The sequence below is a fragment of the Charadrius vociferus genome, unplaced genomic scaffold (assembly GCF_000708025.1).
Source record: "Charadrius vociferus isolate BGI_N301 unplaced genomic scaffold, ASM70802v2 scaffold65, whole genome shotgun sequence".
Lineage (NCBI taxonomy): Eukaryota > Metazoa > Chordata > Aves > Charadriiformes > Charadriidae > Charadrius > Charadrius vociferus.
In genome coordinates this window covers 398,061-413,722 of record NW_009649293.1, presented here as the reverse complement: position 1 = coordinate 413,722, position 15,662 = coordinate 398,061, and the positions used below count along the sequence as shown (strand labels likewise).

Here is a 15,662-nt window from a genome sequence, read left to right as displayed (position 1 = left end):
GGTCAGCCCAGTGTGGGCCCACAGTTATCAATATTGTTGCTTAGGTCTGTCTGCTCCAGACTACCTGATCAGGGAAAAGATGTACATGAAACCTTCTTCAGACAGCTGGAAGAAGCTTCATGTTTGCAGGCCCTCATCCTTATCAAGCACATCAACAAAAAGAAATGCAAAGCCCTGTGCCTGGAGAGGAATAACTTCATGCACCAGTACATGCTGGGGACTGACCATCTGGAAAGCAAGTTTGCAGAAAAGGTGCTGGTGTGCAATAAACTGACCATGAGCCAGCAATGTGCCCTTGTGGCAAAGGTGGCCACCAGTATCCTGGGCTGCATTAGAAAGAGCATTGTCAGCAGGATGACAGACGTGATCTTTCCCCTCTATTCAGAACTGATGAGACCACATCTGCAGTGCTGTGTCAAGTTCTGGGCTCTTCAGCACAAGAGAGGTATGGATGTACCGGAGTGAGTCCAGCAAAGGGCCACAAAGACCATTAAAAGCTTGGATCATCTCTCCTATGAGGATGTGCTGAGAGAGGTGGGACTGTTCAGCCTGGAGAAGAGAAGGCTCGGGGGAGCTCTCATCAATGTGTACAAATACCTGATGGGAGGGAATAAGGAAGACAGAGCCAGCCTCTATTCTCAGCAGTGTGCAGTGACACAATACGAAGCAATGAGCACTAAATGAAATACAGGACATTTCCCTTAAATGCAAGAACAAACCTTTTCTTTGAGGCTGGTCAAACACTGTGCAGGAGCTGGTTTTCCAGACAGGTTGTGGACTCTCCATCACTGAAGATACTCAAAACCCACTTTGACATAGCCCTGAGCAACCTGCTGTAGCTGACCCTGCTTTGAGCAGGAGGATTGGACTAGACCGTATCCCGGAGTCCCTTGCAACCTCAGCCCCTCTGTGATTCTCTGAAAAGATGGGTTCCTAACTAGATTCAAAATAACAGCTGGAAACACACAGTTATGTTATTTCTCCTGTGTCCCAAAGCTGCCTTGAGTCAAGCTCTGCCAAGGTACTGGCTTAGAAATAAGTGAGATGATAGCATATTTAGCACAATGAACAGTCCATAATGATCCATAATCCAAGCAAGCAAATTAGAACTATATATATAACTCAACCTCATGTATTTTAGTAACTTTAAGTCTTTGATAAGTTGTTAGATTTTTACAGCATAAAACCACTATAATTTAAATTAAATCACCAATTAAAGAAAAAAAATATTATTAAAGGATCTTTTTCCAGTTTGGATTTAAACCAAGAGTTATTTTATGTAAAAATATGATTTTTATAAAATAATATACACAAAAAACCCCTTCAAACAACTTCATTCTACATTATTTTTAATTTATTTTATATTTAAAAATTTATGTGGTATGTGTAGAAATATCTTGTATCTTAATATACAAACTGATTTTATAGTTATTGAATTAATTATAATGTAGCATCCTCTGCTTTGCAACAAGTTTTTATACTGAACACAAGATGGTGCACTTATCCTAGAAGATATATAAGCAAGTGAGTTAGCAGAAACAGACATGATGTCCTAAAGTCTTTTTCAGGTTTAGGAAACCTATACCTTAAAAAATCCTATAATAATAACCATATTTCTATTATCTGGCATGTGAATATATTTAGTTCCTAGTACAAGTTAGGAGATTGTTATAATGATCATATTTCCAGAAGGTTGCCATCACAGTATTCAAAAATGCCTCTGTTTATTATTTGAAGGTTACTGCTTTCAAAATTTATAAAAATTGAGCCAATAGAGTTGTCTATATTTTCTTATATTGGAAGGTTTCAGGAATGCACGTGTATCCAATAATCTATACTTTTTCATTTATTAATGCAAAATTATCATAAATTCTTTTAATCCTGGATGGCCCTAAGGCAGAGAAACATAAAGAGCATTAATAGTTCTTCCATATGCCATGCTTACAAACTAACATGAAATAAAAGCATTCATATTTTATATTTTTTTAAAAAAAGTACTGCTTTCACTGAGGCAATAAAATAAATAATCACAAGTAATACGTGCTCATTTATACTGTAAAATAGCAATATTTATAAAGCACTAAAGCAATTAAATATTGTGTGTTATTAATATTTATTATTCTATTGCGATATTACAACGTTAATAATAAAATACATTATCTGTGTGTGTTGAGCATCAGTTTGTCAGGCATTGCAGGATACTTTGGGTATTAAATGCAACCATGGCCAGGTCAAAATATTTTTACAAGATGAAGTCAAACGCTGACTTGTTGTGGGCCTGGTGTGAAGCCCAGTGCTTTCCCCAGCATATTTACGCCGTGTCTCAGCACCATGCAGAGTTAGTGCAAGTCCTTTCCTTCTAGGGTGTGAATTACCTCTGAGCAAGCTAGCTTGGGTGTCTACATCGTACTTCGTTGAACTGCGTGTATTTACCCTTTGAGCCTGTTTCAAGACAGGGATTTCAGTCCGGGACTCCCTAATCTTAGATGAATGTCCTACCCTACTTGCTATTTTTAGACTTCTCTCTTCCCTCCTTCTCTTCTTCCCATAACATTTTTGAGAGGTCTTGCTTTCTCCTCAGGGTGAATTCTGAAATCTTAATAATGGTTAGATGTGAGAAATATTTTACACTGAACTTGTTAGACATTTCACACCTGCTCCTCGCATCCTCAAGATAGCTCACTGCATCGTGCTCTGCACATGAATTCTGTAAGTATAGATCATTTGGATTTTCCCTCTGTTCCTTGCTGAAATATAGAGCTTTCTTTCCTTCACAAACAAAGAAAAATGAAATTCCTCAGATGTTCCTTGAATCATCCTTGAAACAAAGGAAGAAGTTTTCTCTCAGCCTCTCCAAAGAATCATTTATCAGTCATGCTGAGTGACTTTTTCATTTATTTTATTAAAATTATAAAACTATTAAGATGGTTTTAGTACACTACAAGTATATTAACTAAAGTAAAATTACTTATCTTTTCATTTGCCACTAATGAAAAAAAAAAATCTTACTAAAATACAACTATTAGAAACTTGAAAATGAAATGTGCTTAATACTGACTTTTCTTTCTCAGCCACCTTCAGACAGCTCTGTTCAAGATAAATGTAATTTTATGGATAGTTAATAGCAGATACACATCAATAATCTAGTTTTTAAAAAACAGTTACATGTGGTTTCATGGGTTTTTTCGGAACTCACCGAGAATGGCAGCTCAGGAGCCTGTGCTCAGAGCTCCAGTCCGTGTTCAGTTTACACATGCTAGGCACCATGAACACTTATTTTTTTCAGGGGCAGAGAGGCATTGGGATGTTTAGCCAGGGAGGGTTTTTCACCAGAGATAACTCAAAATAGTACAGAAGGGCAGAAAATCACAGATGGGTGCTCACCGGTAAGGAGGCAATCCCAACATTTTCTTTTTTTCTTTTTTTAATATATATGTTAGAGTGGATGCGGGGAAGCAAAACCGGCAAAGCTGGCATCTATTTACATGCAAACCATCTCTTCACATATGTTACACATATCACTTTGTCATTCCCTTTCTCAGTAGTTCCCTTTGCATTACCACAATAAACACAGTCATTAGTATCTGCAGTGCCTTTTCCCCATTACAGAATTGCCCGTGCTGGGGTGATCATCAGGGATTCTGGCTGTAAACAAGGATTTCAGTGCTGTTACTTGATAAAGCTTTGTACTACTCTTCTAAACATGGCCCTAGATTTCTATTCAAATACGGATTTTGTTAATAAAAAGAAAATAAGAATGGTAGAACTTGTGCTCCTTTAGGAAAGCCACATGTGACGGGACTTTAAAAACAGGCTTAGAGCTCAAATGGACAACAAAATAAAAGAAGGAATGATATTTTTCTGGTCTGGGGTTTTTGATGCAGGGTTATGGATGGAGAAGGAAGCAGTGCTACCAAATAGCAGTCAGAGGTGAGAGAATGAACATCTTGCCTGCTGTGCATACACAGGGATTTTCTCTTATCCCATACACCCTGGTTCTGCGGATCTGCTTTTAGTTTAAAGCGTAGGTGTGTCTGCTCAGGAACAGCTCTTTGAAGAAGCTGTAGGTGTAGCACATCTGTCATTAATCAGGCTGGAGATCACTCTCACAGTCATAGAAAATGAAATGAACAGTTAGTCAGCGGGTGAAACAACAAAGAGTCATTTTTCAAGTCCTCTTACAAAATGAACAGACACCTTTTGATGATACCAGCTTTCTTGCTTTCCTTTTTCCAATTCTTAAATTAGTTTATTGGATATTTTAAATCTATTGTAGATCATGACTGCCACACAAAAATACGGTTAGAAATGTATGCTTAGAAGGTAAGTTAAAGATTAAAAAGGTAAGGACATAAGCAGACAAAACCCATAATGATAGTTGGAATAGCTAATAAGGCTGATCACAAAATATCACTCTAAATTATCAGCTATTAAGAATTAATTGGTTATTAAGTGTTACTTAGAGCTCTACTACTGTTTTGATGATGTAAGAATCACTACTGATTTTCTGGCACAGGAAATTTAACAACTTCTTGCACTGTATGCCTTTCCTTCAGACATATTTATAGCACTGCTGCTCTGCAGACCATCACTGCTAGAGGTTTGGAAACTTGTAAGACCATTTTTTAGACACCAACAAAAAAGACACATATATTTCAAATGTAATTGGAGCACTGTCATCAAACCGTATGAAAACAATCATATAAGAAATGCCTGTAAGATTTCTCTGTTCTACACAAATGTCAAGTCCCCAGGCAACGGCTCTATAACAAAAATTAACACTGAGCAGGCTTACACAGAAAGAAAGCATTCCTCTGGCTAAGTAGTCTGTTTCCACAAAACAAACACTTCCAGTTCACAGACCCTTCTGTTAGGGAAGACTGCAATCGGGACAACTTAACTCCGCACTAAGGAGGGGAAATTGGGGAGCTACAGATCATAACACCTCCTGGCTATTCCCACAGCAACAGTAAATACAGGAATTTTACTTTATCACTCTTTCGCATGCACATAACCACAACATAATGTCATCTTCTATTTTGTTTCTTTCTTGGCTATAGGTCAAGAAAATAGCTTTTTTCCTTTCTGTCCCCGAGTAGAAACACAGGTGTCTGTTCCCTGATGCTTATCTCCCTCAATGAGGACTGACATTCCTTCTCTTCCATGCAGATGATCTAATTATTCCCGCACACTGCTGAAAGACATTGCAGTTTACATGCTATGAGCTGTGTCTTGTGGTGCACACACCGGACATCTGCTCTAGCTGACTCCTGACAGCCAGCACCGGTCTGCGGCATAGGGCAGCACTTACGGACAACTGACATGGCACAGAAAGTACAATCGGCATCACCTTTAAATCTTTAAAGTCAACTTTCAGCATTAAAAACACAAATGCAGTTTCTTCTAATATTTATGAGCAGGCTGTGGATACATATCTCAAAGAACAATTGAGCCCTTAATAAATTTTCAGCTTTTAGTGTGCAATGACTGTTCAGAATAAATTTACAGAAAATGCATCCTGTTAATATTTTCAACTTCCCAGTCAGAATACCATACAGTATAAACTACCATCTGTTTACAAGAATGGAGTAGCTCATAAAGTGTAGCATGTCAGGTAAACATATTAGGAATCCTATAAGAGAAAAAAGCACATTTTTCCTTATTTTCCGTTAAAATATGAAAGCCTTGCAAACACACACTTATTCAAACCTTCTTTTCAAGTTAGTCATCACAGTGCTTCACTCTCCAGTTCTTTATATGCTGTGAACCTCCAGTGTCTATGCAGTTGTTTCTAAGGTAACAGATCAGGATGCCTTGTGAAAAAAATGAATCAGATCTTGAATATTCAAGACATCTCCAGTTGCAGAAATGAGAAAAGGGCAGTATCATCTCAACTGAGGGTTCTCAATATCTTTTAGACCCTGGCCTGATTTACAGACAAGAAAAATATAATCCACCCTAAGGCTGCAGTGTGAGTGTACAGTGGTGTGTGCAGTTTCAGGCATGTAGACTGTCAGAAATTTTTAATCAGAGCCATAATTAAGGAATTACGGAGGCTGTTCTCAACAGAGTCTCATTGCCTCATTGCAGGCTACACGCACACAGAATACAGATGAAGAATGTGTTTGGTAGGATTGTGCCTTCATTCCAACTACTGACAGCCGCACAGAAATCTCCCTGTCAGACATGTGATGCACAAACCAAAAAATACATTAAAAAAGAACAGGAACCAGCATGTGAAAATAAATGCATATACTCCTTCCTCAAGGGACCAAATATGCATTATTTCCATCAAAGAAAACAAATTGATATCTTTCACGGGTGATTACCTAAGTCAATCATTTTTAGTGAATGGGATTATTGGGTTTTGTTGAGGGTGTTTTTGTCGTTTGTTTGTTTATTTGTTTATTTGTGTTTTGGTCTTTTTGTTGTTTTTTTTTTGTGTGTTTTTTTTTTTTTTTAAACTGGCTAGCTTTTAGTTTCTTTCAAAAGCTCTTATGTTTATTATCTGCGTCCAGAAATCATATAAACATATGAATGCAGCCAAGGTGTACAGAGAGAATATTGACCAAAATATCAAAGGCTTTTAGAAAACTTCTTACTGCAAAAAAATAACTAAATTCTTTGCTTAACAATATGTGACCTATATGTTTATTGATATGTGCATTCTAGAATATGCACAAACACACCCACCATCTGTGATAAAATAATCATAAGGTACTTTTCAAATGCCCATCATAACGAGATCTGAAAAATCAAATCCATAGAAAAGGATTAGGCTTGATAAAAACCTTTGGAGCAGCATTATTTTCCACAGTGTGTAAGGGAAAACTGAGACATAGCGGCTCTATAGCTTGGGGAACAGATAAAAGTCATGGTCATACAACAGGACAGGTCGTGACTACTCATACCTGTCTTCCTGTCTCTGAATCCTGTGCTCTATCTACTGGATTACAAATTATTGCACACTATAAGTGCTTGGAATAAAAACTATTCTGAATATTTACATTGCTTGGGAACAACTTCAGTGACTACTCTGCATGAAGAAAATATTAACAGTTTTGGAGATTGGTATCATTTAGCAAACCAAAAGGTGGACACACTGATTAGGGTCTTACGTTCTTGGAAAGATGTGAAGAGCATCTGGAATCGGCTGCTTCGACTGCCTTCATCTGCCCACATGCGGATTACACCGAGACCCGTCCGCAGCATTACATCATTAGCAACCGTGCTGCAAAACTTTGCTTTCAAATCCTCCACGGAGCTGCTTCCATCATAGACAGCTACAAAATTCCTTTTACATTCATTGGAATTCTGCATCTCGTAGTCCAAGAATCGCAAATAGATCTATGAAACAAAAAAACAACAAAGGTAACATGTACAGACATTTGAGAGTGACTAAAAAAACATTAAACACCTTTGCTCTACCTTGTGGGAGAAAGACTACACAACACCACCATCAAAATAATTTTTCTGTAGCTGGTGATCCGTGGGCCACTTCCCTGGAAGGGCCCGAATACGGAAACTGAGCACTTTTTATACTTCCTCGTATTTTGTCTTGTTTCAAAGTAGAATATAGTGGAAGATCTAGGTATTTTTGTTCTTCTTTGCGGTAAGGTCCTTATTTCCAAATATATACCTGTCTTTGAGAAGTATGTACAACAGTCCTTCAAGCTGAAGGACAGACAAGCTAGAAATTTCTTCTTTTGCTGGCTGGCACAATATTGCTTTATTACTTGCCTGACATGGAAAATAATAAGGCAAATAATTGCTGCTCCCTCCCCAGAGTCAATATGTGTCATCTTTGTGATATGACTCAGCTACACTGATTCAGGAAGTGAGAATCTGGGAGCCAGGCAGAACCAATCATTAATCTTTCTATGTTTCCTCAAGCAATTTGGCCACCATCTCAGCTTTTCTAAACAAAGCCTTATGGTATATATTTTCATAATTTAACAGGGTTGAAATCAGGTGTATTTCGTGGAAACTGCTAGAAACCTAGAAAGTATTTTAGGAAATGTCTCTTCCATACAAGCTAAGTTGTCTAGTAAATGTAATAGATGTCTTGCCCTTTGCGAAGAACTCTTTAAATCTACCCAAAAAGAAGCAGGGGTGAGGAGAAAATGCTATTATTTGATATTCAATTCTATATGGACTTTAATGGGGAAAACCACTCATTTTAAAAGCAATTGCTAATGCAAGCAACATCAAGTATTCCAGTAACAGAGAAGCTGAGTAATATTTTAAATGAACACGCGATACAAAATTGAGCTGCCAGGCATACCCAGAAGACTTCAGGAGAAAGATACAAAAGGGTGAAGTAGGGCAGAAATAGCATATAAAGCCAGTAAACATACCCAGAATCCAGCTATATGCATCTTCACTTGGAAAACTAACCAAAAAGAAACTCCACTGTCTTAGACATCAGATATACTTCTTTACAAACAATCTTATTAACTTCAGGTAGTTTTTTACATGCTCAGAACAATTACTAAAAAAGCTTCTCTGGATTTGCATAAAGTACACAAACATAGCATATCCTAGTAGCAACAGGACTCACCACTTCACATCATTAATATATTAAAGCTCTTATGGTTGGAGAATTATGTGCTATTATCAGCCTGCTACTGTTTAATAATAGCTCAGATTTTTAAATGAGCCTTTTCAGATAGCATATTATAGTACATTTTCATTCCTTGTTGTGCTTTGCAGTTGGTCCCTTTGAAAAGAATATTTGTAAAATTATTTTTACTGGCATATGAAATTTGGTATACTAAGTTTCATTTTCGTTGTCTAACCTTTTTCTAGTATGTTGCTTCTTACGGTAATCCTTAATTCTCTTCCAATGTTCCCATCCTCCAGAAGAACTCAGAGGAATATCTTTCAATTAAATTGCAGTTAAGTGAATTCTACTTTCCCCATGTATCCTTTTTTTTAAATACTGTAAATTAAGGAAGCTGCTTATATTGATCTCTAAGAAATGGAACAGCAATACACAAAGTAATATTCAGATAGCAATATCTTATATCAAGAAATAATTTTTATAGTTTTTCGCTTCATTTACTTGTTGCTCTACCCCTGCAGTGGAATGAAAAATTACTAGAGTTCAGTCATCCAGCATTGCTGAAATTTTCTGGCAGTATCTCCCACTTTTTATAAATGTGTTGTCTTGAGATGTCTCGCCATTTCCTCTCCTATTGGGGGACACGCAGTTTCTGTTCCTGTTAAAACAGGTTGCCTACTTCCTTGGCAAAGTCATATTTAAAGGCTTGTTTTGGATTCTGACAATTTGTTGAGTGCAGAAAATGCATTTCTGAAGTTCCTCTGCACTGGTTACATCCCTCTAAAAGTCTCTCTTTCACTCTCTACTCTCTTCCTCTCTTCCCTAGGTGCTAAGGTACCTGACCCTTTACTCCTTCTTGTGCTCCAAATTCTTGTTCTTGGTGTTCTCCAGTTGTTTGGATCATTTCTGTCTTGCTGATGCTTCAGGTAAAGCTCATCTTCAGTGTGGCTGGCGCCTGCTCTTTTCCATTTATATAGCACCAGCCACTTCCATGGCCACCAGGCAGATGGCTGACCTTCACTGTTAGCTACTTCCTGGAAATTGTTACACCCGTGTAATAAAAGTGTGTGAAAACGTGCAGAAATTAGCTGGAACCAAGCAAAAATGAGCAGCAAAAGGCCAGTGAGAGAGCTGCAGACAAGAATTTTGGACCACTCTGTGACCTGAACGCAGCCATGCAGAACTTGGATGGGCAATGTGAGATGAGCTCTTAGTCCTCACTCCTGTGGTTTGATAAGATCCTCCTGTACTACTGGCTTTTGGGGTCCAGCTGGCACAGGCACGCTGTTGTCCTGCCAGAGCAAGATTATGAGGGAGGTATGTAGGGGAAGAGGCAGAGCCATGGTACCCACACCCAGCAACTGGCCATAGTTGGGACGCTCTGGAGAGCTGCTTCCTGTCTCCTAGAGACCAGTTGCTCCTGCTCAAACAAGAGTGTAACAGGCACTGTGAAACCCTGGCACCCAGCCCCTCCTGTGAAGCTGCTGAGATAGTCCATAGTCCATCTCTGCATTACGTTTCACTTAGAGCACGGAGTTAAATGTGTGCCTTGCTTTTCTTTCCTCCACTAACACAAGCTGCCGGCTTCAGTGCTTGCCGACTTTGTCACAGGTAATGCAATAAAATCCTTCTGCAATACTGTATACACATCTGTTTTCCAGGAAGTAAATGTCTCATAAGAACACACTGAAGGCTTCCAACATGTTATTGTCCTGAATAATTATTTTAATGTAATATATGCCTATCACATGTATACCATGTCTATTTTCTAATATACCACGTATAGATATGATAGACCATACAGATATAATGCAATGAACATATATCATATTTTTGTGTTGCCGCATTCTTCAGGAAAGCTCTTACTTAATCCAGAAAAAAATAACTTGGTCTGAATGCAGAACAGTAGTAAAATTATTCTTCACCTAATGGGGGAAGGACCTCTTATGCTTGCTCACTTCTTTATTTCTGACCTGCTGTCATATATATACATATGTATGTGTGTATACATACATATAAGCACACATATATCTTGTATCAGGTATCTCATCTCAGGATTGAGATGTAATTTATATCAGCTTTCATTCTTACAAGAAATGTGGGCTAATCCTCACTGTGGTTATAAAATAACAGCTCTCACAGCAATTTCCAGCATTCATCAATTATTCGTGATCTGTTCAAACAGATAGTTCATATGAAAGTACAGCCAAAGTCTTATTTCTATGGGCTTATCATTTGACATTCTCCAGTTTCTGGTGGCACACTAGCCTTTATTAAATAGTAAAATATTTCTTAGAGTAGCAGTTGTAAATATTGAGAAGGGGTCAAGAGAACAGTAACTTAGTATGTCACTTCGAGTCTTTCAGTGAAGATGCCAACATTTCCAGTTTTTCCCTAGCCTGAATTCTGCTGTCAGTCATACCAGTTCATTTCTCCCTGTTATAAATTCAGCTAAGATCATAACATATAGAGCTTGATAGGTCCTGGAACACTGGAAAGAAATATTTGGCTTTAAAATCTATGTCCATCCTTCAGAAGAAAGATGGCACCTTCTCCAATGGCATGAAGTTTCACAAATTAAAGAAAATAAATTCCTGATATTCTGTGGTGAGTTGGAGTTTCATTCTCATAGTCTCCTTTGGAGACGACTATTCCCAGAACTTTATATAAAGTAATGAGAACTTCATCCAAAGCTCACTGAATCTAGCGGGTACCTTTCCATTTACGTAAGTTTATTTGGATCAGACCTATGGATTAAGACTGCACTGCATTTTTAAAAACTGGAAACTGATTACACAAACTGACAACGTGATATTGGATCAGATTTTATTTTAAAGAGCTGGAATAATTTAATTGCATCTGCACACCTCTGCCAATTTTTATGGTTTTATTACTATATATTTGCCATTGTTCCTGTCACTGGCTGTAAGACCCACACTGGCAGAAAAAAAGACTAATAAATTGACTTCTGGGAAAGAATAAAACTGATTTTCTGACAAACTGTTATCTAATGCAAAATGTTCCTGATACATAGTTTTCTGAAATCAGTGGCAATATTCTGATTACTTTCACTTCTATGTGGATCTCACTAAAAGAAGTTAAGCAGAAAGTGAGAGAAAAATTATCAGTATTTCTGGTTATTTAATTTACTGAGATCTTCGTCATTACTTCTACCAGCAGTGGCTAAGAAACTTTGCTCCCCTAAAAGAAAACAAATGAACAAAAAAGAGGTCACAAGCTCAAATGCCACCATCTGCCTTCATTAAGCCTTTTTTCATTGATGCCAATGGGAGCTTTTAGAAAGATAACATTTCTGTAGGTGCTGACACATTATATTAACATAATCAGGACATTCTTGTTGAAGAGAACATCTTATTTAGAAGAAGCAGCATAACTGTCCTATCTTCTTCTTTCACATTTCCGTTGTAAAGTTTTAATAAGACACTTTACTCAAATCATCAGTTTCACATTGCTTAGAAGAACAGGCTTCTTGTGCACAAGTATTAGCTTTTACTGAGCTTTGAGATGTCACTGCAAACGCCAATGCCATTAGCAACGAAACTGATAAAGCTTCACTGCAACTGTGGCATATATAATTTACACTGGGTCATGTTATATTTTAAATACTTGTCTTGTCACCTTTAAGGTTTGTATTGTCATCATAATAATGAAAAAGGAAATGCTGGATAAGTTTTACAATTTTTATTTAAATTTGAAAACAACAGAAACCTCTGCATATATTAGAAAAAAAAAAAGAATGGTTGTAAACTATGAATAATATATCACCTCAGTAAAATGGTCAGATTATAATCTCTCCATAGTGAATCACTTTTGATGAGTTCTGCTTTTTAATCAATCACTGAAGGTTAGGGCTGACAACATGATTGATCAGGCCAGTCAGGAAAAGCTTCAAACCATATCCCAGAATATCAGACTTAATATATGTGCACAGACATTCAGTCCTTTATAATGCATCAATGCAAAACAAACGAAAACAAACAAACAAAAAGCCATCGTTCAACTGCCAAAAGTAATTTAGATGCAAAACTGAGATCTCCTCCTCACCAGGGTCTAATGTCCAGATTTTGCGTATTCCGCTTCTAGGTTCAGTCAATTCTCTTGTAAGCACAGGACTGGGTTAAATAGTCCTATGTCCTTCCCCATTGCTCAGTGATAAGTTATGGGTTTTGCTTTGTTCTGCATCTTGTTCAGTTTTATGTGATTAACAAAGGACTTTCAAGATGATGCCTCCAGTATTTAGGCCTGGGAAGCCCATTTTTTTTAAGTGGATTGTGCAACACTAATTAATCTCCTTCAGGCAAAAAGACAAGGATACCAGCCTAAAAAACATACTAATAACAATGCTGAATTTGTCTTCTAAAGTAGCATGTCCTGTTGCTTGGATCCTAAACTTTTTTTTTTTTTTTTTTTGAAAATCAACATTACTTCAGCCTGAAAGTGATAACAGTACATACTCTGTTGGGTTTTTTTGTTTGTTTGTTTGGGGGTTTTTTTTGACATTTTTATGCCTGCTGTTACCAGTCTGGGACCCTGCTGTGCAAACAGAAAACTCCATACCTCATATTTTTCTCTCTGCTGGGGTTTGGAGAATACTGTCTCTTGAAGGTGACAACCTTATATGGTACTTCTAACGCTCTGTGATTCACAACCAGGCTCAGACATCAAAATATCATTTTCCTGGACAAGTGAAGCTTTTCAGATTTCTTTGCTTTGTCCTATTTGTTTCTTCAGACTTCAGCAAGTCCCTAGTAACTGACATTTATTCTAACTGTCAAGTCATCCTCATTTTTCTCTCGCACAGTGGCAAAATGCTTGCAAGTGACAACCTTTACAGCTCCTTGGTGGTGTTCTGCTTTTTAACACTGAAACATGTAGATCACATCCTGATTCTGCTGTTCTCTTTGGTAGATGTTTTGTTACTTTCATCAGTAGGGTTTTTTTAATTGCATTTCCTAGCAATTATTTGGTTTGAGGATGCTGAGGTTGGTTATATTTCTATATCTGAAGGGAATAAATTCATGCTAACTTAAAAGTGGGTTTTTTTGTCAATACTATGCTGGCATGTGTATTACCATGCCTGCTAGAAGAGATTCTACATACACAATTCTACACACACGCTCGTCTTGCATCTTCATCTAATAAACCTGTTTCAAAGAAGTTATTTTAATAGTTTAACATAGGTAAACAATATTTTCTACTTGTTTAAACATAATTCATTTACCTTGTTCCAGGGATGCCATATAAATATGTTGGGCTTTTTTTCATTCATAGTATTATTTGCATTATCCGTATGTGAGCAAACTTCAGAACTTCTTCAGAGATGGATCTCATCTGAAGCCTGTAAAAGTGTCTCTGACTATTAGGTTTTTCAGTCTCTAAATTTCATTTTTCTGTAACATTTCAGGAACCACTATTCAAATGCTTCCTCTTAAATTTTAGAGCACTACTTAAAGCTTCTTGTCTGTATTTGATTAAGAAGCCTCCAAAAATTAGGGATATGCTAGTCCGCTCATGCTGACAGCTTAAATGGTTTTTCGTGCACGTCTCATCCATGAGCACAAGTTTTCACTTCACATGTGAGAACAGAAAATGTTTTGTTTTAGACAGATTGGTTTATACAGACTTGTAGTTCTGCAATTTGCTTCACCACGTGTTTCTTCCTAACTGTCTAGGAAACATGTGTGCAACAACAGCCCATTCTCTCTCCAGACTACATTCAATCTGAAAGTCAAACACCTGGAATCGAAAGCATCAATTCTCTGAACAGGTACGTGGATACAAGGCCCACCATGAAAACAGGGATAGGTGATTTAGAGCTTCTACCAGTTAGCACTACCTATCTTTTGTAAATACACCAGTGTCATGGTCCCATTTGGGCTTTTGGCCCACGCTTACCCTCAAGCATCACTGCCCCGGCCTTGCCTCACCGAGCTGCCACCCCAGCTCAAGCAATGGCTGGCCACATTGCCATGGGTAAGCCCAGCCACCACCGTGCCCAGGCCACCATGGCTAGGCCTGCCCAGCTCTCCTCATCAGCCATGTCCTGGCCCTGTGGCCACCCTTGCCCTGCTCCCACACCCTGTGCTGCGCATCCACCTCGCACTGTTCCCCACAGCTCTCCTTGAAACAAATGTCACTGCTTATAGATAGCTCAGGTTTAAGTATACTGCAATAATATCTCAAAACTAGATACTTGTTAATTAATCCTTTCAGTTTCTTAAGCCTTTTATTAAGTCTTGCATCCTATAACCTGTGAAGATATCTTCTTTGCCTAGTAGTGTACTCAGGTGGGGTGGGAGAATTAGGCATCACTTTACCTAACTAGTCTGCAACTTCATTTTATTTCTTGCGGTGTGTCTAGACTATTTGCCCAGTCTAAATGTACTTTTTGCTCATTCCTCCTAAATAGATAACTTTCACCAGACTGGGTTCAAATTAATGCTTCCCTATCTGTAGTTTGGATGCTCTTTCCTGAGCTGATTAGAGCTTCTGATTATAAGCTCTGCTTACTTTTTTTTTCCCAGCATAAGAACATCATTTTTGTAAAGGTTTTATTATTTTCACCATCAAATTCTGCTCTTTTTTTTTCTCTATAGAACATCTCAAGGAACAAGAATGATACAATCGTACCTTGCTGGAAAAGTTACCCACCAAAATGAGCACTACCTGAGTACAAATATGCTTTATGTCTTCCTGGGGGGCATTGTGAAACTGCTGACATATACAATACAGAAAAATACTTGTCTTCAATACTATCCTTTAATATTTCACCCTTAACAGACAGTGAGAAAATACTATGATTCTTTTCATTTTCTTATTTTCTATTCATAAACAGAGGATTCTTTGCTTATCCACGGCTGTAGCCTATGATATCTCTGAAATTTTTCAAATCTCAGTGCAATAAGCTTATCCACTTCTCCTTTCGGCTTTGTTCTACAGCGAAGAAATTTGGGATGTGGAGGTTCCTCCAGGTCCTTACTGCTTCGAGTGGGTTGGCACATTTGGTCAGCAGCAAACTTCATTTTCCCTTCTTGCTGTCTACTGACTGAGGTCTGCTTCTGTAGGAAGTGCAGAACCC

General features: G+C 37.9%; 1 protein-coding gene across 1 annotated transcript in view; it reads right to left on the bottom strand.

Moving 5' to 3' along the window:
• NETO1 (neuropilin (NRP) and tolloid (TLL)-like 1) overlaps positions 1 to 15,662 on the bottom strand; it is a 63,102-nt gene that overhangs the window by 9,372 nt on the left and 38,068 nt on the right. Inside the window, exon 6 of the mRNA XM_009889073.1 lies at positions 7,119 to 7,347. Within this exon, the coding sequence (XP_009887375.1) occupies positions 7,119 to 7,347 (229 nt within the window). The remainder of the gene's footprint in view (positions 1 to 7,118; positions 7,348 to 15,662) is intronic.